This window comes from Pogoniulus pusillus, chromosome 22, assembly GCF_015220805.1.
Source record: "Pogoniulus pusillus isolate bPogPus1 chromosome 22, bPogPus1.pri, whole genome shotgun sequence".
NCBI lineage: Eukaryota > Metazoa > Chordata > Aves > Piciformes > Lybiidae > Pogoniulus > Pogoniulus pusillus.
Window position 1 is genome coordinate 10,332,669 of NC_087285.1, and position 23,685 is coordinate 10,356,353.

General features: G+C 52.4%; 1 protein-coding gene across 3 annotated transcripts in view; it reads left to right on the top strand.

The window, feature by feature from the left end:
• The window catches only part of ARHGAP26 (Rho GTPase activating protein 26), a 130,857-nt gene that overhangs the window by 103,260 nt on the left and 3,912 nt on the right, over nucleotides 1-23,685 (top strand). Inside the window, exons 21-22 of one of the 3 annotated variants that reach the window (XM_064161677.1) lie at nucleotides 20,989-21,099; nucleotides 23,129-23,220. In XM_064161677.1, coding sequence (XP_064017747.1) covers nucleotides 20,989-21,099; nucleotides 23,129-23,220 — 203 coding nt within the window. Of the gene's footprint in view, nucleotides 1-16,017; nucleotides 16,577-20,988; nucleotides 21,100-23,128; nucleotides 23,221-23,685 lie in introns of those variants that run through there. The other 2 variants (XM_064161678.1, XM_064161679.1) reach the window with 2 other exon arrangements.

The window sequence follows — 23,685 nt, forward strand, 5'->3', positions numbered from 1 at the left end:
TGGCTGAATGGTGCCAGTATCCTGGTGGCTTTGTTGCTGCTGCTCTGCGGGACAACCCAAATAACTCCTGGATAAAGCTGCTTCTGTTTTTGTAGCCAGCTGAGTAATTGGGGCTTTGGAGGAGCCTGGGGCAGCATCACGCTGCAGGCTGGCTGCAGCAGCTCTTCCCGGGGCTCCTCTGCAATTACCTGGCCCACAGTTCGGGTCTGCCCAGCCAAGAAGGTCTCAGGGGACCCTGTCCTTCGTGCTGCTTCAGATACTCTGCCAAATGCAGCATGCTCAGCACTGGGGAGGACACACCTTGAATACTGAGGTCAGCTTTGGGCCCCTCACGCCAAGAAGGACACTGAGGGGCTGGAGCAGGTTCAGAGAAGGGCAACAAAGGTGGTGAAGGGTCAGGAGAGCAGGGCTGGGGAGGAGCAGTTGAAGGACCTGGGTGTTGTTTTGCCTGGATAAGAGGAGGCTGAGGGGAGACCTCATTGCTCTCTATAGCTCCCTGAAGGGAGGTTGCAGTGAGCTGGGGCTTGGTCTCCCTGCTGAGGAACAAGCAGTAGGGTCCTGACTGCACAGGAGCTGTGGTGCAGCTGCTCACTCTCTGTCAAAGCCCTTTGAGGAGCTGCAGGAAAAGATTTGGGTCATTTTTTGTGTTCTTGCTTCTTACTGAGCTGAAAACTAGTATTTGTGTGGACACAACTCTTGCTGACCTCAGTGGGAGTCCTGGAGTATGGATGTTGAGTACTGCAGCTGGGGCTGAGATGTTCCAGTCCTGGTGCCATTACCCCTGCCCTCTTCCCAAGGGGTACATGGTTAGTCACCTCAGATTTGCCTTCCTTGGTCCTACTTCATCAGCTGGGAGAGAAATAGTTTCTTCTGCAGGGGTTCTGTGGGAATCCATTTCTTTCTTAGGGATGGTTTTATTTGGATGGAAAAACTGCTCAGGGCAGGAGTTGTACTGGGTGAGTCAGCAGGACTTCTGTCCCATGCCAGGAGCTGTCACCACAGCTGAGGGACCAGATTGGCTGCTGAGGCCACCAAAGCCCTAGGGAAGGGGGATCTGTTTCTGAAGAAGCTTTGAGTTTCTTCATCCTGCCCTTGCAGAAAACATCTTCCTTTAAAATCAGGGCAAAGCAAGGGCCAGAAGGTGCTGTGGTCCTAGCATGGATACTTCAGCTGAAGCAGGAGAATCTCAGTTGTGTGGCCATGAAAAACAGAAGGTGCAGGATTGTGGGGTTCCAAGCCCTGTCAGAAAGCACCTTGCTGTGGTGGCTCTGCACTGGGTAGCTGTGGTACCTTGAATGTGGAGTGTATGGCTGCAGGTAACCAGCACCCTCAGTGGTGCTTGCTTTGTGTTTTTCCTTCCCTGTTTCATTTGTTTAGCAGTTTCACAGAATCTCAGCATGCTGAGGTTGGGAGAGACCTCTGGTGATCAACCACTCCAAGCCCCCTGCTGAAGCAGGGCACCCACAGCAGCTTGCCCAGCATCACAGTGGCCAGCTGGGGTTGGAAGCTCTCTAGAGAAGGAGACTTCCACAGCCTCTCTGGGCAGCCTGCTCCAGGCCTTCAGCACCCTCACACCAAAGAATTTTCTCCTCCTGTTCAGATGTAACCTCCTGGCTTCCAGTTTGTGCCCACTGCCCCTTGTCCTGTCACTAGGCACCACTGATGAGTGTCTGGCCCCTGTTGGTGTCCCCTCTGTTACTCAGAGCTGCTGGGTGCTTGGGGAGTGCTTCAACCTGGCTGAGACCAAGTCAGAGGTGGGTGCTCTAAAGCCTGGCTTGGCCTCCTTAGAATCACTTTCTACTGTTCAGATGTTTTAGTGGAATACTGGAACAGGTTGCCCAGAGAGGTGGTGGAGGCCCTGTCCCTGGAGACATTCAAGGTCAAACTTGATGGTGCCTTGAGCAGCCTGATGTAGTTGGAGATGCCCCTGCTAAGTGCAGGGATTTCAACAAGATGGCCTTTGAGGGTCCCTTCCAACCCAATGCATTCCATGAGTGTAAGCCAAATCCCCTGGCTTTACATCAGCTGTTGGGTGCTCCTGACTGGCTTCACCTGGAGCTTGCTGCAGCTTTCAGTTGGGAGCAGAGAATGTGCTTAAGGTCTGGGAAGGAAACAGCAGCCCAAACCTGCTAGGGGAGTCAGCTGCAGTTGTGAGGGTTTCAGTTTCACCTCTCATGCTGATTTTGTGTCTGTGGGACTGTTTGGAGGGTGGGGTGGGGCCAAATGATGTTCAGACAGGTAACCAGATGGGCTGCATTTTTGCACTGCCACTCCAGGGAATTGCCAAGCCTGCACCCTCATGGGTTCAAGAAACATGTGGACATGGCACCTGGGGACATGGTTTAATAGCCACAGTGGTCTGAGGTTGGTGGTTTAGACTCCATGATCTTAGAAGGCTTTTCCAGCCAAAACAATCTATGATCAGGTTGTCTGGGGCTCTGAGCAACCTGCTTGAGTTGCAGAGGTCCCTGGGGTTGGACTGGATGACTTTGAAAGTGCCTTCCCACCTAAACTGCTCTGGAGTTCCGTGATTTATTCCCAGCTTACCAAGGAGATGTGTCTCAGCCAGTTTAATGACACCACCTGGGTTTGACAGCATCTCCACACCTCTCTGGGCCCATTGGTGACCCCAGTGGAGCACTTCAGCAGCCTGGCTGGGGGAGGCTACATCCAGAACCAAGGCCCATGGTGGGAGCCATAGTGGCACCCATCCACCACCCGTCCCTGACATGTGCTGTGTCCCTGTGGGGACTCAGCCTAGAGGGAAGGAATAGTTTTGGGAAGCTGGGATTTCATCATCACTCCTCTGTTTGTCTTCTCCTTTATTTTCTCACTGACCAAGTATGGCTATTTCTTGTCCTCCCTGGGTATGGAAAGAAATGAGGAGCAGATCTGAGGTCTGGTGGTCATGAAAAAATAACCCAGCTGAGGGAAGGAATAGAGCCTGTTCCCATGTGCCTTTGATTTACAGCGCCAGAATAAGTCTTTAGGAAGCCTCCCAGTTGAAACTTGAGCAGAATTTCTCCTTCCTTGCCCAAAAAGGAGAGAAATTTCGTGTGGTAATGTATTTGCAAAGCTGCCTCCATCAGTGGCTTCTTCCTGGGCTGAGGAGTCAAGATGGGGCTCATGGGCTGGTGGAAGAGAGGTGACAGCTGAAGCCATGGTGCTGGTGACCATGATGTGCCATGTAAGGCAGTGGGGCCGGCGAGGAGTCATGAGGGGCAGCTGAAGGAACTGAGCCTGTTCAACCTGGAGAACAGGAGGCTGAGGGGAGACCTTCTGGCTCTCTACAATTCCCTGAGAGGAGGTTGGAGTCAGGTGGGAGTTGGTCTCTTCTCCCAAGGAGCAAGTGACAGGACAAGAAGAAATGGTATCAAGTTGCCCCAGAGGAGGTTTAGGAACCATTTCTTTGCTGCAAGAGTGGTCAGGCCTTGGAACAGGCTGCCCAGGGAGGTGGTGGAGTCCCCATCCCTGGAGGTGTTCAAGAACTATTGGGCATGGCACTTGGGGACATGGCTTAATGGCCATGGTAGTGTTGGGTTGATGTTTGAACTGGAGGATCTTAGAGGTCTTTTCCAACCTCACTGATGCTATTATTCCATGAGCCCCAGCAGTTTGCTGGAGAAGACAATTGGATGTTGCAATCTTTAAGATGCCCAACATGAACCTTGCTTTTTGAACTTGGTCTAAGAGGTGGAATTAGCTCCTGTGGTTTGTATCTGGCAGGGACTGCCAGCCCTCAATAAGGGGGCTGGGGCTTGGGTTGGTGGAGCCGGCAGGCGAGGGCAGGTCCAGCTCACTGTCTGTCCAGGGAGGGTTATGTTATGTCAGAAATGAGCCCTTAACCTGCACGACCTCCTCACTTCCTCTTCCTCTTCATCATCTGCCCTTGTTTTGCCTGGTCTTGGTGGCTCTCTCACAGAAGGGACCTCTAGAGATCATCAAGTCCAATCCTCTTGCCAAGGCACCTCCTGGTGTTTATATTCCTGAAGAATAATGGCCATTGGAGGGGCAGCAGCAGGTCCCACCCTCATCCTGCCTTCCTGGCAGTCACTTTGGGAATGTCCCTCTGAAATGGCATCTCTGGGACTCCTGTTTAAGACATTTTCTCATAAATCCTCCTGCCACAATGTTCAGCCCCACTTTTCCTTTGGAAAAAGACCAGGAAAATGCACTGGGTCATTCTTGTGAGTTTGGGTTTGTTTTGGTTTGTTTTGTTCTTTATTGATGTTGTGTGGCTCTAAAAATGAGGTGATTGATGCTCAGAGGGGACCTGTTTCTCCTGGGTGGAAAAGCTGGTGTCCAAAATGGTGTCTCAGGGGATGTCAGCCAGCAGGGACAGAGCTGCCAGCTCGCTTGGGAGCTTCCCACGTTTCACAGAGCTCTTTGTGCCACCTGTGCGGTGCTTGCTGCACTGAAGACATTTCTTTGTGCTTCATCTCCATTTCCTGGTTCTCAAAGTGGCAAGGAAAACCTCGTGGTGGGTGCAGGGTCCTTGACTCCGCTGTGGTGTAGAAAGTGCCCCTTTTGGGTTGGTCAAGCAGGACCGTGAGGAAGTAAGAACTTGATTAATTGGACAAAACAAAGCTTCTGCTTCTTCCTTCCACCACATTGTGGCCATCTGGCCAGGAGCCAGCACAGCCCTGGAGAAAGCCAAGAGCTGGGAGAGGCATTGCTAGGGCCAGCAGCTTGGAGCTGAGGTCACCCCGGGACCCTCCTCCATCACCACAGGCCCTCTGCTGCCCTTCATGGCAGGCATTAAAAGCCCGAGCAGTCAGTGAGACTGGCACCAGTGAATCACAGCTGGGAGCTGCTGGAGCTGGAGAGGATCATCTCCACCAGCAGCCAGGCAAAGCTCAGCCCAGACGCTGGGACGCTGGGTTTTTGCCTAATCTGGGTTTTAATCACCCCTCAAGGGGTGGATCTTGTGTCTGCCAAAGGGAAAAAAAAGGCATTTTTTAGGGATTAGGTAAAATCCTGTCAAGCACAAGTGCTGTGGAAGCGCTCGGGCACGCCTGCGCGCTGTGGCGGCAGCCCTCCGCGCGGCTCCGCAGCTTCCTCCTCTTAGCTCTTAGCCCATTGCTCCCTTTTTCTCCCTGCTTTCTAACATCCTTATTCCTTCCATTCCTGCTGCCTTGGCCACGGTTGGCTCGGTGAAAAGGGCTCTCAGATGTCTTCCATTCGTACTGGTAAAGTCCTGGGTGCTGCTCCATCCTTCAGCACAAGAGCGCCCAGGTCTCCATCTCCCCAGAGGGAAGATTATGAAGTTAGAATAAGAAGTAAGGATGGTGTTGGTCCAACTGAAAATCATACAGTCATAGCATGGTTTGGCTTGGAAGGGACCTCCTGAGGTCATCTACTCCAAACCCCTTTCAGACAGCAGGGACAAAGCCTTGTCAAGCCTGACCTTGAATAACTCCAGGGCCTCATCTGTCTCCCTGGGCAACCTGTTGCAGCATTGCAGCACCCTCATGGTAAAGTGTTGGACTTGATGATCTTAAAGGTCCTTTCCAACCTAAACAATTCTATGGAAAAGCCTTACCTAAACTTCTGATGGGCCCTCCCCCTGCAGCTGAATAGAATAGACTCAACCAGATTGAAAGAGACCTCCAAGATCACCCAATCCAACTTATCCAACCAGGATCACCCTGTCCAATCAACCAGACCATGGCACTAAGTGCCTGATCCAGTCTTTTCTTGAACACCTCCAGGGATGGGGACTCCACCACCTCCCTGGGCAGCCCATTCCAATGGCATATCACTCTCTCTGTCTCCCAGCTGCCTGGGATTTGCCTCTTCTCCAGCTGCTAGCAGAGCTGTGATGTGCTGCCATGTTGGGGAAGAGCCCTGGGACATCTCTAATAACAGATCTGCATGGAACTTTGGAAGTGCAGAGGGTTCTTGGGCATGTGCCTGCCCTCAGCAGCAGAAGGCCAACCCATGGCATTTGGTGCTGGGGCGGTTACCTCAGGCGGAAGTGTTCCCTCTCCTGTTTGCAGACACGGGGGATAGGAAAAGAGCAAGACTGGGGCCAGCAGAACAGACATGAGGTGCCACCTGCTGTGCCAGGAAGAAAAATGGGTCTGCTCACCACGAGCAAGGTTTGAAGGGCACTTGCTGGCAGCGCAGCGTGGGCTAGGGTCTGGGAAGAGCGGCAAGTGCCCAAGTTCTGTGGCAGAAGGGCAGCTGCTGCAGCTGGCAGTGTGAGCTTCCTGCTGGGGTTAGCTGCTGGGGGACCTGAGGGGTTTCTCTGTGGGGCTGGGCAGGGGGACTGGGGCAGAGGGCTCTGGGGGTGCTCTGTGTTTGTATGTTAGGTGTGGGGTTGGTTGTGTGCTGAGGAGGATTGCCAGTCCCAGCTGGAGATGGCCTATCTGTGCTTTTCTCACTGGAGAAAGGATCCTGGGCTCCCCAGGCTGTGCCTGCCCCATCCCAGATGACATAATTTGCAAAGTATCTGATGACTGACTTATTTTTTTTGGTGCAGACTCTTACAAGGGTGGCTGTCTGTTTGGGTTTTTGTTTCTTTTTTTTTGGTGGTTGTTATTAGGCTTGGGTTATTTTTTAACTTGGGAGTCCTAAGTCGTGCCTGCAGCTGGAAAGCTCCATGAACTTCAGTGACTCAAGGGTCTGGCAAAGGCCCTGAAACCTGTTCCGTGAGCAACGCCAGCAGTGTGTGGGCTCCGCAGATAAATAGAGGGGAGGTTGAGCTGCTGGTGGCAGGAGACTTGAAACCTGCAGGTATAGGTGTGGCATTGAGGCAGAGAGATGGAGCATCTGCCCGGTGGGGACCACTTGAGAGAGTTGGGGTTCTTCAACCTGGAGAAGAGAAGGCTTCAGGGAGACCTTAGAGCAGCCTTCTACTACCTGAAGTGGGCTACAGGAGAGCTGGGGAGGGACTTTTTACAAGGGCTTGTAGTGACAGGACATGAGCCAGCAGTGTGCCCAAGTGGCCAAGAGAGCCAAGGGCATCCTGGCCTGCATCAGGAACAGTGTGGCCAGTAGGACAAGAGAGGTTATTCTTCCCTTGTACTCAGCACTGGTCAGGCCACACCTTGAGGGCTGTGTCCAGTTCTGGGCCCCTCAGTTCAAGAGAGATATTGAGATGCTGGAGAAGGGCAGCAAGGCTGGGGAGGGGCCTGGAGCACAGCCCTGTGAGGAGAGGCTGAGGGAGCTGGGGGTGTGCAGCCTGCAGAAGAGGAGGCTCAGAGGTGACCTCATTGCTGTCTACAACTACCTGAAGGGAGATTGTAGCCAGGTGAGGTTGGTCTCTTCTGCCAGGCAACCAGCAACAGAACAAGGGGACACAGTCTCAAGTTGTGCTGGGGGAAGTCTAGGCTGGATGTTAGGAGGAAGTTCTTGACAGAGAGAGTGATTGGCATTGGAATGGGCTGCCCAGGGAGGTGGTGGAGTTGCTGTCCCTGCAGGTGTTCAAGACAAGCCTGGCTGAGACACTTAGTGCTATGGTCTGGTTGATTGGACAGGTCTGGGTGCTAGGTTGGACTGAGTGAGCTTGGAGGTCTCTTCCAAGCTGGCTGATGGTATGATTCTATGCCAGCCTGCCCATCGCCTCTGCTGCCTGGGCTGAGTGCTTCAGGCTCACCGAGGGGAAGGTCCAGGACAGATGGTTTATCTGTTTTTCTGCTGTGTGGGCTTTTCTTATCCCCCAGAGTCTGGCACGAGAACTTCTCAAAGCTTGAGCTCTTTCACTTTTTAGCTGGCTCTCGGTCTAGAAACTTTCCACAAATTGAACTTGAAAATTAAGCCAAATATTCTCATAAAAGAAGGCTCCAGTTCTGTGGCTAACCCCATCTGAACTAGCACACATCCATCAAAATATTTTCTACAGGCTCATCCATTAAAACAAAGATAATTTGTCCAGCTAAAAGCCCTCTGCTAGCAGGGTGAGGCACCCATCTTCCTTTCCTCAGCAGGAACCAGTCTCGCTCAACATCCTCAGCAACCTGGATGAAGGCAGAAATTGGACTCTCAGCAATTTGCTGATGGTATCAAGCTGGGAGGAGTGGCTGTCACCCCACCATGCTGTGCTGCCACCCAGCATGACGTGGGCAGGCTGGAGAGCTGGGTGGAGGTGAACCTCATGAACTCAGCATGGGCAAGTGCAGGGTTCTGCACCTGGGGAGAAATAACTCTCTGTGCCAGTACAGCTGAAAGGGTGACCTGCTGGAAAGCAGCTCCAAGGAGAAGGGCCTGGGCATCCTAATGCAGTTGGAGGTGTCCTTTTCACTGCAGGGTGTTTGGACAAGATGACCTTTGAAGGCTCTTTCCAACCTGATGCAATCTATGAACATTGCCCAGGGAGGTTGTTGATGTCCCCTCTTTGGAGGTGTTCGAGGCCAGGCTGGATGAGACTTTGAGCAACCTGGTCTAGTGGGAGGTAACTGTGCCTATTGCAGGGGGTTGGAACTGGGTGATCTTTGAGGTCCTTTCCTACTAAAAACCATTGTGTGAATCCATGAATCTGTGACCTGGGAGTGCTGGCGGACAGCAGTCTGCAGCTGTGGTGTTTCCATGGGTGTGCTGCTTCGCGCAGGGTGTATGGCCAGACAGATGCAGGGAGATGGGTGGATGCTCTCCTCAGAGTCTCTGTCTTCCAGGCCATCTCCATCTCCTCCAGCTTGACTCCTGTCCTCCACCTCTTTTCCCAGTGCTGCCTCTCAGGAGACTTTTCCAGAACTTTATCCCTTTGAACAGCATTGCTGTGTTTGGGGTGGGGGCAGGGGGTTGCTTAGGGAACATCTGAGGGTGCTTCTTGCAAGCTGAATTCAATTAGATCCCCTTCCAAAAGATCTAAAAAAGGACCTTAAACTTCATACACTGAGAAGTCAGCCTTCTGAAAGCCCGGGAAAGGAAAACAACAACCACCCTGCTTTCATTGCCTGCTTAATTCCTGTAATTAGTGTGGAGATAGCTGCAGAGCCGTGCTTGCTTCAAAGCAGCAGCCTCAGACAAATATTGGCTAATGGAAATTTTACTTTCAAATAAAGCCCTGTTTGAAAATACATTAAGGGGCACCACGGGGAAATGGAGGCAGGAATCAAAAGATGCTACAACAAAGCCTTCCCTGGGGCAGGCAGCAGAACAGGCTTAGGAAGTGATGGGCAGGTCTCGCTCATCTTCCTGCTGCCTGCTCCTTTCTTCTTCCCTTTTGCCCTCTCCTGCCTGCTGTCCCCCTTCTCCCCTCGGGTTCTGGCCAAGCTGAGGGTGTTCCGCACGCTCAGCCCGGCCCAGCTCTGCTCAGGCTCCATCTCAGCTTCTTCTGGGCACAATCTCTTCGAGAAGAGTGAGCCTGGCCAAGCGTTTTTATTGAGGCTGCTGAAAGCAAGATGATAGTAAATTAGGTCTTTCTGCCACCTATAAATGTCGCCACAGTCAAAATATTTTAACGACGTGGTCGGACACATTCTTCAGTTCCTCTTCCTGCGGGCAGATTGAATTCAGAGCTGAGGATGTCGCTGAGACTCTGCCTTGTAAAAGCCTTTTGACGAATGTGGGAGCGTTTGCTGGTTTCTAGCCCTACCACACAGGCACTGAAGTGCTGAAAACGTCCCAAACCTCCCCAGTCGCCCAGCAGCTACCACTGGCAGGGCTGGGAATGAACTGGAGCAGGCAGAGGAGTGGTGCGTGAGCGGGGTTCAGATGGGGACCACCCCCAAGGGGTTGCTGTGGTGGGGTCACAATCTGATTTCCCAGTGAAAAAAAAGAGGCTGACAAGTTCCCCCCTGAAATGGGGGCTGCTGGCTCACAAAGACATCCTGTCTGCCTCTGAAAGAGGATCCTTGTGCCTAATTAACTTCAGAAATTAGCCGGAGCTGTAACGCCACTACTTTAAGCTCAGATGGAGGTAACCCAATCTGCCCTGTGCTTGATTAATTTGCCCTCCTGGACTTTCTGTCCAGCTGCAGGCTGGCTGTGCAGGGGCTGCTGTGCAGACCCTGCTGACAGGGCTGTGCTAAGCCGGGAAATTATCAGCAGCATAAGAACCAACCCTAATTATCCTCCTGGCATGGCTCCCCCGTTGCCCACCTCAGCTGGCACCTGCCTGCTGAGGACAGCTGGGTTTGAAGTGCTCCTCGGGCTTCCTGCAGGGAAGATGTCCCAGCTGGGTTTACTGGACAGTGGGAAAGGAAATCATGGGAGGAAGGAGCAGGATTTCATCCTTTGTTTTTGTCTGCACCGGTGCTCGGAGCAACCCGGACGCGAGCAGAGGAGAGGAAAGTCCCCTCTGGCTCCTGCCCACGCAGGGCTGGAGGGGTGAGCTGCAGGCATGGAAACGGAGCTGCCTGCTCCAAATAAACATCCAAACCTGGCTCCTGGAGACCCTGACGGGAGCTGTGAGGAGCAGGGAGAATCTACCACCCTCCACGGTGCGGATGCTGGAAAGCTCAGGTTGTTTGGTGCTCTGAGCAGCCTGCTCTAGTTGCAGCTGTTCCTGCAGACTGCAGCAGAGGGTGGACTGGGTGGATGACCTTGAAAGGTGCTGCTTACCCAGCCCAATCTGGGATTCTGTGAATGCTTCAGTAGCTGCTTGACTTCTGCATGCTCTTCAGCACCAGCAGCCCTCAAGTAGATTTGTACAATCACAGAACGGTTTGGGACCTGAAAGATCATCCAGTTCCAACCCCCTGCCTTGGGCAGGGCCACCTTCCACTAGCCAGGTTCCTGCAGGCCTTATCTAACCTGGCCTCAAACACCTGCAGGGAGGGGGCATCCACAACCCTGCAGTCATTAGGGGCATCTGCAACTAGAGCAAGTTGCTCAAGAACCCCAAATAACCTGACCTGGAATGATTCCAGGGATGGGGCAGCTCCCATCCCTGTGGCCAGTTGCTGTCTGATATCTCTCAAGCTCTTGAATATGGCAGGCTTAAGAGGTGGGACTTCAAACAATGTGGTTTTCTCTGGCTTTAGTTGTGTCTGGCATAATCAAAAGTGTTCTTCACATCTCTTGCAAGAGCCAGGCTCTTCTACCTGGTCAAACATGGACATGGTGTGCTTTCCAGCTTTGTTGGTTTCCAAGGCACTCCACTCTCACAGCGCTGTGGTTTGAGCAGGATGCTGGGGCAGAGACCTCCTGAGAGCCTCTTCCTTGAACAACTCTGGGCACAGTGGTGGTTGCAATCCATAGGAAAAAATGGGAAAGCAGATGGGGAGCCTGGGAAGAGCAGATGAAATGGTAGAACCGCCCCCCCCCCCCCCCAAAAACAAACCTAGTGAATGGAGTGTGGTAATCTTCCCTAAACTTGATTAACAGGGAGGAACTAAAAGCTGGCTCATCAGCTTGGTTGCAGGCAAAGTAATTGAGGTTGGGCCAGGAAACTGGGAGGGTTGTGGTGCTTACACCGCCCAGCTGGGCTGCCCTGGGAGGGGAGGAGGGATGCAACTAGGGGAGGAGGATGGGAGGTGATGAGGTAAAAATGTTATTGTGGCAAAGTCTGGAGTTTTCAAGTGAAACAAAAAAAGATAAAGGAAAGAACAGGACAAACCCAGAACTTCTTCATCTAAATGTGATCAAATTGGATCATTTCAGGGCTTTGGGGTGGGATGTTCTGAGGAGCTCTCTTGACTGATGTTTGGAGAGTGCTTGCAAAACAAAGCAGCACAAGAGCAAACACACAGAAGGAAATGAGGCAGAACGAGGAAATGCAGAAAATGATTCTGCAGTGACTTTACTCTCCCGTTATTATCCAACCACTCTTCCAGCCAAAAAGAAGCCTCACTGCTTTCTCCCCTGCTGTGTCTCACTCCTGTGGGCAGGTGGTGGCTTTTCAGACTGCGTGAAGGATGTTTGCAGGATACAAAAATAAGAGAGTTTGGGTTGGGTTGTGTTGCTGCTGAAGGCTTGCAGAAATGCTCCTTGGTTTGTCTTAGGGCTTGGGGATGAAAATGACCTTGCGCCAGTACAGGTCAGGGGTTGACCTGTGGAAAGCAGCTTCTTGGAGAGGGACCTTGGACTCCTGGTGGGCAGTGAGTTATCCATGGGACAGCAATGTGTCCTTGCATCCAAGGAGGCCAAAGGTCTCTTGGGGTGTGTGAAGAAGAGTGGCCAGTGGATCAAGGGAGGTTCTGCTCCCCAGTTCAGGAGGGACAGGGAAATACACCAGAGAGCATCCAGTGGAGGCTGTGAGGATGGTGAGGGGACTGGAACATCTGTCTGATGAGGAAAGGCTGAGAAGCCTGGAGCTGTTGAACCTGGAGAGGATCTTATGAACGTTTATAAGTGTCTGCAGGGCTGGGGGCAAGGTAAAGGGACCAGGCTCTTCTCAGTGGTGTCCTCTAATAGGACAAGGAGCAATGGGCATAAAGTGGAAGCCAGGAAGATCCACCTCAACACGAGGAGGAACTTTCTTGGTGTGAGGGAGACCTGGAGCAGACCACCCAGAGAGGTTGTGGGGTCTGCTCCTCTGGAGAACTTCCAACCCTACCTGGCCATTGTAATGCTGGGCAAGCTGCTGTGGATGCAGCTGCTTTAGCAGGGGGGTTGGACTGCATGGTGCCCAGAGGCTCCTTCCAATCCCAGTAAACCTGTAGAAAACCACTATTTCTTTAGTCTTTCCAGACCTGCATCTGATACATTTCTACCTTAAATGTCTCAGCCACCTTTCCTGCAGCTCCAACCCTCCTGCAGACCTCGCCTTCAACTGCATGCAATGAGCTTGATCTTCCTATGGTTGGCAAACGCAGCTCAGCAGCAAAATGGGACCACCCTGCACACAGGATGTGTTTACCTCAAATATTTGATCCCACCAAACATCCCCCAGCTGATCTGGGAACTGTGATCCCACAGAGGACTTTAATTACCTTTCTTTTCCAAGAATCCCATCTGGTTGCTGGGGTGGCAGATGGGAGAGTTTTCTTTTCTGGGGGACGTCAGATAGCAGAGGACTGAAAGGAGCCAGAGGAAGATGAGAGATTTCTGGAGAACTGTGGAGTTCTCTTTCATTGTAAGTACTATTTCTTGGTGACTAATGCATCCAAGCCTGCAGAATGACCTCATGGCTTAGAGGCAGTGGCATGATAGAGAATATGTGACTAAGATGCTGGCTTCTGATTTCCCAACATTTCCCTCCTAAACTGCTGTTTGGCTTCCTACAGGCATATCACAACTTCTCTATTAATAATTAAGAGCTTTAATACAGTTTAAAAGCTCTTGGGTTGACATCAAATCCACCAGCTTCAGTTTCTGGTCTGCTGAGAGACTTCTGAGCAGATCAGGAGCAGAGGGAGGATGAGAACATAAAGATTGTGAGCAAGTGGTCTAAGTGACTGGATAGGGCTGGGTGATAGGTTGGACTGGATGATCTTGGAGGTCTCTTCCAACCTGGTTGATTCTGTGATTCTATGAAATTGATTGAGGCAGGACATGCTGTGTCCAGGCTAGGAGGACCCAAAAATGCCCTAGTGTGGATCTGTGGTTGCCGTTGTCCCACTGCCCTGCCTCCTCTGCGTCTGCCTGGTGAGACCACATCTGGAGTACAGGGTCAAGTTCTGGGCTCCTTGGTTCAAGAGGGACAGGGATATAGCAGAGGCTCTTTAGCCTGGAGAAGAGAAGGTTGAGAGAGGATCTTATGAATGTTTTTAAGTATCTGAAGGGTGGAGGTCAAGAAGAAGGGGCCAGGAGCTTCTTGGTGGTGTCCTGTGATAGGACAAGGGGCAGTGGGTACAAAGTGGAACCCAGGAAGTCCCACCTCAACATGAGGAGGAACTTTGATGTGAGGATGCTGGAGCCCTGGAGCAGGCTGCACAGAGAGGTTGTGGTGTCTCCTTTTCTGGAGAGGTTCCAACCCCACCTGGATATTGTGATGCTGGGCAAGATGCTGCAAGTGACTCTGATTTAGCAGGGAGACTGGCCTGGATGGTCCCCAGAGGTCTTTTGCAACTCCACCATGCTGGAATCCTGGGAAAATCCATGGCTGGCAGTGTAGTTTGCCATGCTGGTAGGATGTTTGTGTAGGAGCAGTGACTGTTGGGGTGCTAACTTGCTGGTGATGCTCTGAGTTCTCTGTTAAAAGCGAGTGGAGGAAGCCCAGGTGAAGTGCTGTTCCTCAGTACGAAGGAGTGATGCTCCCATCGCCTGGGTCCCAGACTGCTGCAGCCACCTTCCTTCTCACGGTGCTCCAGTGCTTACTCCTGCTGAAATCTCTGACTCTTTGCTTCTTCACTCAGCTTTCTCCAGCATTAACATCCATCTCCTCAGCTTCATGCCAGGAGGCTGTTCCACGCCAGCAATGTCATCGCATCCCCTTGAAACATCCAGCGTCATCTCTCTGTGCTTGGAAGTGGAAACTGCTACAACAACAGCTGCTCCAGCTCTCCTTCCCAAAGTCTTCCTGCTCTCTCTCTGATTCACCTGGGAAAGCTTTTAGATGTTTTATGGAGTTGAAAAGTAGGGAAATGTTTCTACATGTGGGGAAGAAGCCAAGCTGCAGTGAGAGGACAAACTGAAGGGTATCCTCAGCACTTCCAAGAGAGATGTGTCCATCTTGTCCAGAAGAAGATCCTGCAAATCTGTGCTCATGGAGACAGAGGAATTAATACATGGAGCTGTGGGGAAGTCTGTTCTGAAGGAGATGAACTGTTTTTGGACCTCTTTGGTCAAGTGGTCACAGTGCCTTTTGGCTGCCTATTTCCCTAAGTGGGTCATTTTTCCCCACTTGAGTGATTGTGCTCCAAGGTAATTCCTGAGGGAATAACACTGTTGAGAGTTCGAACATCATTTTTCTTCCATTTAAAGTTCCAACCAAAGGAAAAATCCTACCAATCTGATGCCTTGTGTGCTGCTGGTCACCTATGGGGCTGTGTGTGACACCATCACTAACCTGCAGCACAAGCAGAGCCTGGGGAAGTGCTTGCTAGAGCCCATTCTTCTGCATCTTGAGCTTTGCTAGGACCTGCAGCATTGCATGAACTTCATGAGCTTCTCAACCCAAGGTTGCCTCCCGTCTCATTTAGCTGACAGGGCCACGTCTGCTGAGGAGCTGCATTCCTGGTCTCATGTTAGAAGTGATGCTACACTGTTTGTTTTTTGCTGGTTAGCTTTGAGAAGACCTTTATCTTCTGCAGCTTTGTCTCAGAGGCACAGGCCAGGAGGTAAGGGTCTGGGTGGTTTTGATGTGTTTTAAAGCAGACAGGTGTTGGTCATGTCAGGATGGAATTTTGTTCTGGAGGTGGTTCCATGAAAGGGCTGCAACTCATCAGCAGGCTCTGCCCATTCATGATCATTAGATGTTCTCTGTCAGAAACAGCTCCGAGTTCCACCAAAGTAAACAAGAAGTTGCAGACGTTTTTGAAGTGGAACTGGTGTCCTCTCAGCCAGGAGAACAAAGCAGCAGAAGCTGTCTGGAAACCCTGCTGAGAATAACTCTTGGGAGCTGTAAATGCCTTGTGGACTTGAGCTGTGTGAAGAAAGTGCCAGAGACAGCCTGGACAGGGAGGCTGCAGAGGAAGAATTGTTGAAGGGAGGTTATGAGAAAGGGTTAGACAAGAGATTTTTTAGCTACAGCAACTGGGAAGGAGACTGCAGTCCGGAGACAAGAAGTGCTGCAGCCTCTGCGTGGCCAGGCAGCAAACCAAGCAGCAGAGAGGGGACAGCAGAGCGTGCAGCAGGCACGAGGACTTGGCTTCTAAAGGTGCTTCTGAGTACCCTCGGCTGGAAGAGTGGGGTTGCCAAAGGGGCAGATGGAGCTGAAGTGCTCCTGCAACTGGTAGGCAGCCACTGTGACATGTTGTCCTCCCACACCCTGCCCTTTCTAGGGTGGTTTTACCTCCTCAGTGGATTGCAGGTCGCAGCTGCTGCATTCAGAGGGCTCAGATGGATCACGAAGAAAGGTGAAAGCCTTGGGATGTGTTGGGCTACAGTCTCGTGGAGTTCCTTTTGCTGCTGCTCCACACTGACCTTGGAAGACCCTAATTTGAGCCACTTCTGTGTTTCCTGCTTTTGGTGGGTTTGGTTCTTAGCATTTTATTTCTCTCTTTTTTCCCCCCACTCTGCACCCAACAGGAAGAGTCCCTCGCAAAGCCCTCCAGAGTAAGAAGAAGGAGAACACAAAAAGGTCCAGATGACCTTTGCTTTCTGCAGGCAGAACTGAAAGCAGGCAGCAGCCAGTGTTGCCCCAGAGCCTCTCACCACCCCCTGCTCTGTCCATGAGAAATACAAAGGAAATTGGATCCTACAGGAAAACCACCTGCCAAGTGCCAGAGAGCTCAGCATAGTCTGGCCACCTGTGTGCACTGACCTCTCCAGAGACACAGGACTCAGGTCTGGCAGTCACCTCAGAGGGGTGACACTCAAACAGTGTCTTGAAAGCAAGTTCCTGCGTTTCCTGGAGGAGAGCTCCATAGGTGCTGGGAGGGCCAGCCCAGGTGGGTCCTGGAATGTCCATTTGTTCTTTTTGTGGAAATGTGCTGCAAGGACTTGCAGAGGAGGACCATGAAGGTAGCTCAGTCATCGCTGCACCGCGGGCATCTCTTCTGTGAGCAGCCTGATCGAAGCACGATGGTCTTCAGATGAAAACCCCACACACAATCGTACAGATCTCACCTCAGATGGATGTTTCTGCTTCCCCTCTGAGCCCCCAAAACAGCATCACTGCTCTTGTGCTCTGCAAGCATTGTTCCTGTTTTCATTGTGTCATAAAAACTCAGAATGCCAGCATGGTGGGGCTGGGAGGGACCTCTGGAGATCGACCAGTCCAACCCCGCTGCTGAAGCAGGGGCACCCACAGCAGCTTGCCCAGCATCACAATGGCCAAGGGGATTTGGAAGCTCTCCAGAGCAGGAGACTCCACAGCCTCTCTGGGCAGCCTGCTCCAGGGGTCCAGCACCCTCACACTGAAGAAGTTTATCCTCCTTTTCAGGCAGAACTTTGATGTACTGTCCTTAGCTGATAGTTCTTTCAGTTGTTTTAGTGGGCATGAGGAATGTTGTCTTTGCCGCCAAGAATCCAAAGGCAGCCAAAACCTGCTCCAAATTATTGATGGATTCTTGGGTAGGGGGCAGGCTGAGTGCTGGCTTTTGCTGTAGGGCTTTGGTACCACAGTATCACAGGAATAGCTGTGGGAATCCCACTGCTGACATTGCTCAGCAGCAGGCTGCACAGCTGGTGGAGCGATGACAGAGGAGACTTTGAGTAGCAAGAGCTGCATTCTTTGGAAGTGACTTCATCTCAGAAAATACTTTGGGAATTCCTGGTCCTGCAGCCCCTGCATGGTCAGATTTTCTTTCAGTCAGGCAGTGAGGAGGACCAGAGTTGGTAGTGGAGGTGGTGGTCATCCCCTGATGGAGGGACCCATCACTGGTGCGCCCGGTGAGGAGTCCTCTTGACCCCAAAGCCTGCTGCCTGCAGAGGTGGTGAGAGTTGTGGCCAGAGGGCTGGTGGCTACTCTCAGGGGGACAAGCCCAACCATGTTTTCGCCACCAGTTCATCACAGCCTCCAAGTACCACTTTGACCAAGATCCTCTTTGGGGAGGGCATTGCTCCTCTCTTTGTTTTCTCCCTTCTGCCCTAGTGTGAGGCCTCTGTGGTGCATTAGATACTGCTGCCTGCTGGGTTTGTAACCAAAAAGAAGGTGAGCTGATGGCTAGAGGTGTCTGACCTATCTTAGGAGCCATCCTGGCCTGCAGATGGTTCAGTGGCAGGAACCTTGCTGGAGCATGGGTTGCAGGTGGGAGGTTTTCTTCCCAAAGTTTTGCTCTTTGCCTGCAGAAAACCCATGTGTGGAGCAGGTAATGTGCATCCCGATGAAGAGCTTTTTGAGATCTCCAGGACAGAGGAGTCTACATGAAGGGTGAGAGGCCATGGTAAGATGAAAGGCATACCTAGAGGGACCTCTGCCTTCAGGTGATAACCCATGCATTTGCATTCCATGTGTCATCTTGGAGGCTCTGGCTGTGTAGAGCCAGAGACCATTGCATGTAGGGGTTGTCACCAAAATCCTGGTTCTTCTGGCAGTGCTAGCAGGGATGGGATTGTCTTAACCCCTGCTGCCCAGAGGAGAGCACTCTCCATGCCTTCCCAAGCATCGAACAGGCTCTCTCCGTTAGAGGGCAGGAGCTTGCTAATGGGCAGAGGAAATAACACACAATTACCTGCCCTAGGTTGGGTTAAGATAGAGCATCATCATGGGTGGCCCATCAGCTGATGTAGAGAAAGAAGAGGCAAGGACTGGTGCTTGAAGGGTTAATTTGTGTAACTGGAGCTAACCTGGGGGTCTTTGTAGCACCTTCTCCTGTCTAAAGGTGGAAGTAGATTTGATGGGGGCAGGCTGGGAGAGTTGATCTTGTCAAGAAGTTTGTGGACATGGCACTTGAGGACATGATTTGGTGACTGTGGCAGTGTTGGGGTGGTGGTTGGACTGGATGGTCTTAGAGGTATTTTCCAACTCAAACAATTCCATGATTCTGTCTGCAATGTCTGGAGTCTACCTGGCAGGATGCAGTGGAGGGACTGCTGCTGGTCTCTTCTCACAGGCAAATAGTGATAGAACAAGAGGGAATGGCCTCAAGCTGCCACTGGGTAGGTTTAGACTGGGCATTAGGAAACTTTTTTCCCAACAAGAGTGGTCAGGCATTGGAATGGGCTGCCCAGGGAGGTGGTTGAGTCACCAACCTTGGATATATTTAGAAGTTGTTTGGATGTGGTGCTTGGGAGTATGGTTTAAGGATGAACGTTGCAGAGTAGGGATATCGATTGGCCTTGGTGATGCTGGGGGTGTTTTCCAACTGGAATGTTGCTGTGATTCTGGGAGGCTAAGTAGTTCAGGTAAATGCTCATTTTCTCCAAAGGCTGAACATTCAGATGCTGGAAAATGCCAAAGGGCTGATCTGAAAACGTGACAATTGCTAGGAGAGCACTTGCAGGCTTTCTCTTTGTAGTCTGCCCAGGAAGATTCACAGGGTCTTAGGTGTTGGGAGGAACCTCTAGAGATCATCCAGGCCACCCTCACCCCTGCCAGGACAGGTCACACAGAAAGGCATCCAGGTGGGTTTTGAGTGTCTCCAGAGAAGGAGACTCCACAACCTCTCTGGGCTGCTCCAGGGCTCTGTCACTCTCACAGGGAAAAAGTTTTCCTTTGTGTTCCTGTGGAGCCTCCTCTGCTCCAGCTTGCACCCACTGCCCCTTGTCCTGTCTTTGGACATCACTGAGCAGAGCCTGGCTCTGTCCTCCTGACCCTGCCCTTCACATCTTTATAACCATGAAGGAGGTCAGCCCTCAGGCTCCTCTTCTTCACACCAAAGAGGTTCTGTTCCTTCGGCATCTTTGTGACTCTGCACTGGACATTTTCAGGCTGTTCTTGAACTGAGGGGCCCAGAACTGGGCACAATATTCCAGGTATTTCCTCAGCAGGCCTGAGCCTGTTCCTCAGTCCTCCTGTGAAATCTGTGACCTATATCTTGTTTTTACCCACATGTAATCTTCTGATGCAATAAAGGTTTGGGGCATAATTACAAAGGGAAGTCCTTAGTTTGTCTTGTCCAGTGACACAGCTTCTGCCGGGAGGGAAGAAGCCAAAAGCTTGGCCTTAAGCAGATATGGACCTCAGGTGAGCTCATGCCAACAATTTAACCTTCTTTGATGTTCCCAAGGTGCCATGGCAGTGGTGATATTTAAGACATGGACACTTTCACCCTAGAAATTGGAGCTGATCCATGGTCCATCCTTTCAGTGTTGAGTTGTCACTATCAGAGAATGCCAGGGAGCGTTGGCTGCCAGCCTCACTCATGGGCAAATGGAAGGGCATTCAGAAACCACTGGATGCCTTGGTGTGGTGGAAGAGCTAAACACCCAGAGATGAACTGGTGTAGATGAGAAAGGCTTTAGGGTGATGGTGGCACAGAGGCATGGGCTGGAGGGAGGCTGATGTCCTGTGTGTGGCATTTTTGCTTTAAGGTACTGTGTTGTAACTCAAGCTGAAAGGAAGAAAATGGCCAGAGAACAGCAGGGTTAATCAGAAATACTGACTGGAGACCCTCTTGTGTGTCGAGGGCAGTTAGCTGGTCTTCTAGATAAGGGAGGTGGAGGTTTTACATTCAGCTTGAAGTGGCAGAAGGTTTGTGGTACCCAGATCTCTGAACAAACATTTCATCCTGGGCTTAAAGAGTAGAAGGCAGAGGCTGAAGCAGTGGGTGGCTTCTGCTGCTGTGATCCAATAAGCATTGAATGACCAGGAGCTGACCCAATGTCTTTTCTACAGTCTTCATCTTTTGAGGAAGGTTTAAGCTCTGTGTCTTCATCTACTAGTTCAGCAACTTGGCTCAACTTCAGTGGGCAGCTGTAGCTTAAAGATTTGTAGGAGGGGAAGAAGAGACCTGCAGTGTAAACCGTGGAAAATCAACCACTTTTTACAGTGCTGGATGCATGAGCAGGGCAGGAGCCCTGGACCAGTGAGCTGTTCAAAGCAGTGGCTCCTCTGGTGCTGCTGATCCTTGCAGGGCAATGTGAACTGGAGGTTTTCTCCTGCTAGTTGTCCTCAGCTGGATGATAGCCTGCAAGCACCAGTCCTGGTTGACTCCATCCTGAGCCTGGAAGCAGTGGTCCTGGCTGGCTCCATCCTGCAGACAGCAGAGTCCTTAGGGCTCCGAGGTCATGACTGGGCACGGTGGACCAGATCCCATATTCTGACACCACAACAAGGGATGTACAGAAGAGGGGATGGAGGCAGCTCAGAGGCATCAGAAATGTCCTGAAATAGCATTTGCTGTGACCCTTGCCAGCAGCGTGGGGGAAATAAACCAAGGCAGGTAAGTGGTGAGCAATGGGACGACTCAGAGCGTTGGGCTTGCTGGACAGGGGTTAGCTGGAGGATCCAGCTCTTGTTGTCCAGAGAAATGCAGATCTGGCCTTGAAACCTTCCCCAGGGTCTCAGCAGCTCATTTCCTGGCTGTGCCGCGGCGCTGCCCGTTGCCTGCCCGTCTCCAGCCGCTGTGTGTGCGGCAGGTGCAGGTTGATAAGGTATCTGGTTCTGTCTTGCAGCCCTCAGAATCCAAGCCCAACGTCACCCCTCTCACCGTCCTGGCCCATGTTCTCCGCGCCATCAAGTCCTATGCCCACCTCCTCTACGTCCAGCGACTCATCCCCCATCAGGTCTGTTGCAGAACTCGCTTTGCTTCTTGTTGCTTTGGCTGTTTTCTGTTGGATTGCCTCAGTTCCCCCCACTCCACCTTGCCTGCCCCCTTGGCTTCCTGCTCACCCCACCCCACTTGCAGCTATCTGCACTCAGCAAGAGAGGAGCTTCCAACCACCTCCAGCCCCAGGGGACACCCTCTGAGTCCCCACACTGAGCCCCGCGGCAGGTGCCCACTGACCCCTGTGGTCACGGCGGCAGTGCTGGGTGTTGCTGGTGGTTTCTGTGGTCGTGCCCAGCCATTACAGCTCCTGGGGCTGGCTTTAGTCCTCTGCAACAGGTAAGAGCTCTGGTGTCATCCTGGGTGCTGCAGGGAATGGCAAGCCTTTGGCACTGCAAGGGATAAGGAGCCTTGGCTCTGTGGAGGAGGAGCAGGGGCTGCTGCTGCACACCAAGGTCACCACGAGCCAGCGGTGTTCCCTCGTGGTTAACAAGGCCCATGGTCTCCTGGGGTGCATGAGGAAGAGTGTGGCCAGCAGGTCGAGGGAGGTCTGCCTCCAACCACCTCCTGTGGCTGGGACATGTCCAACCTGTTTGTTCCTCACAGGTGCAGAGCGAGCTCCTCCCCACACCTCCAGCCACACCAGTGCTGCCTGCTCACCAGCTGCCAGCCCAGCAGGGTCACTGGGTTGGTTTGCTTTGTGTCTCCAAAGACTGACAGCAGCCCAAAGCCACCAGCAGCCTTCCTCCTGGGGAGGAGACCCTCATCATCCCCAGACCAGCACGAGGGATGGTGGGGCAGCTCCTGAGTGCTTTGCTGGCCCTGTGCCATGCTTGGAGGCAGACACCAACCGTGTGCAGTTGCTGGGGTCCCTGAAAGCCCTGCAGGGTTCTGATGGGAGCAGTCACAGCTGGAGAGCAGCTGGCAAACAGGGGGCAGGCTGGAGAAGTCATTCTGGGGAGTTAAAAAAATAGCAACTTGAATAATTCAAGGTGGTTACACCTGAAAATGCCTTCTGGTTTTCACCTGACAGCCTTCACAAGTGAGACTCCATGGGTGGTGCCTCCCTGGCACTGAAGGACCCTCTGCAGTGGGACAAGTGTTTGCCCATCCTGGTTTTCAAGTGTTTGGCACCAGCTCATGTCAGGCAGATGGAATTTGGAGAGGAGAGTCCTCAACTTTAAGGTTCTTTTCATAGCAAAACCAAAACCAGTCACAGCTGCCTTAGTTCATGGTTTCTAGGTGGTGGTGACCCACTTCTGCCAGGAGTTTAGAGTCTTGCTGGAGTCCAAAAAGATGAGTGGGAGGCTGGAGGTGCTGGGGACAGTTCTGTCTGCTGGTGGTTTGCTGGTGGGATCTGAGGTCCTGCATTTTCTCCCTGCCTCTGCTGGAGGTTTGTTCCACCTCTGGCTCTCCCCGCAGCGTGGGCACGCTGGCACTTCCCAGTGCCGTCTCGCGGTTGGTGAATCTTCTGTGTCTCCAGGTACAACCTCCTAAGAAGTGCAGTCCATTCTCCATGGACCTCCCTGCTTCTGTCTTTTGAAATCCTCTTCCCCAGGTGCTCATTCCTCCTCCTGAAATTCTGCCAGCTGCTCATGGAGAGTGATGGGCTTGGCATGAGCAGGGCATTGCCAAACCCATCTGACGGTGACCCACTGCACACATTCTCTCCATCCTGGCACTCTGGTTGGTCGTGGCTCCTCAGAGGTCACAGAACATCTCCAGGTCCTTGCTGTGCTCCTCTTGTTTAGCTTCTGGAGCTCTCCTGGGCTTTTGTCTTGGGGCTGCCCGCTGCATGGGCATTGGTCATGGGCACTGGTCCTGGCAGTGCCAGCTGAGCTGCAGCTAGGATTTGTAGTGTTGACACTCATCCTTGAAGGCCTTCGGCCTCCTCTAGTTTCTCTCTCTTCCTTCAAGCAGTGCAAGCTTGGACCTTTGCAGAGGTGGAACATGAGCACTATCTGGACCCCTCTTGGCTGCCCTGGGTCAGGCAGTGCTTGTGGGTGTCGTCAGAGGACGCTGATGCCAGCACTGTTCTGTTTTGGCAGCTCTCCCCTGCGCAAGGCCCGGGCTCTGTATGCCTGCAAGGCAGAGCACGACTCGGAGCTCTCCTTCACCGCGGGCACCGTCTTCGAGAACGGTCAGTGTCTGCCCCGGGGAGGCCACGGGCTGGGGCTGGTGTCAAGAGGATGGGGTCAGACTCCTCTCAGTGGGGCCTGGGGACAGGACAAAGGGCAATAGACACAAATTGGAACCCAGGAGGTTCATCTGAACTGGAGAAATTTTTTTGGTGTGAGAGTGCTGCAGCCCTGGAGCAGGCTGCCCAGAGAGGTTGTGGAGTCTCCTGCTCTGGAGAGCTTGCAAACCCTCCTGGGCAAGCTGCTGTGGGTGCCCCTGCTTTAGCAGGGGAGTTGGACTGGATGAACTCTAGAGGTCACTTCCAACCCCACCGTGCTGGGATGCTGGGAGTCTGTGATAATGTTCTCCAGGCCACACTTGGGAGTGCAAAGTGCAGGCTCTGATCCAAAGCAGAAAATAGAAAGCAGTTTGGTGGGGCTGTGCCACCTTTGTGTGTTGCTGTGTCCTTGGCAGGCACCACCTGTGC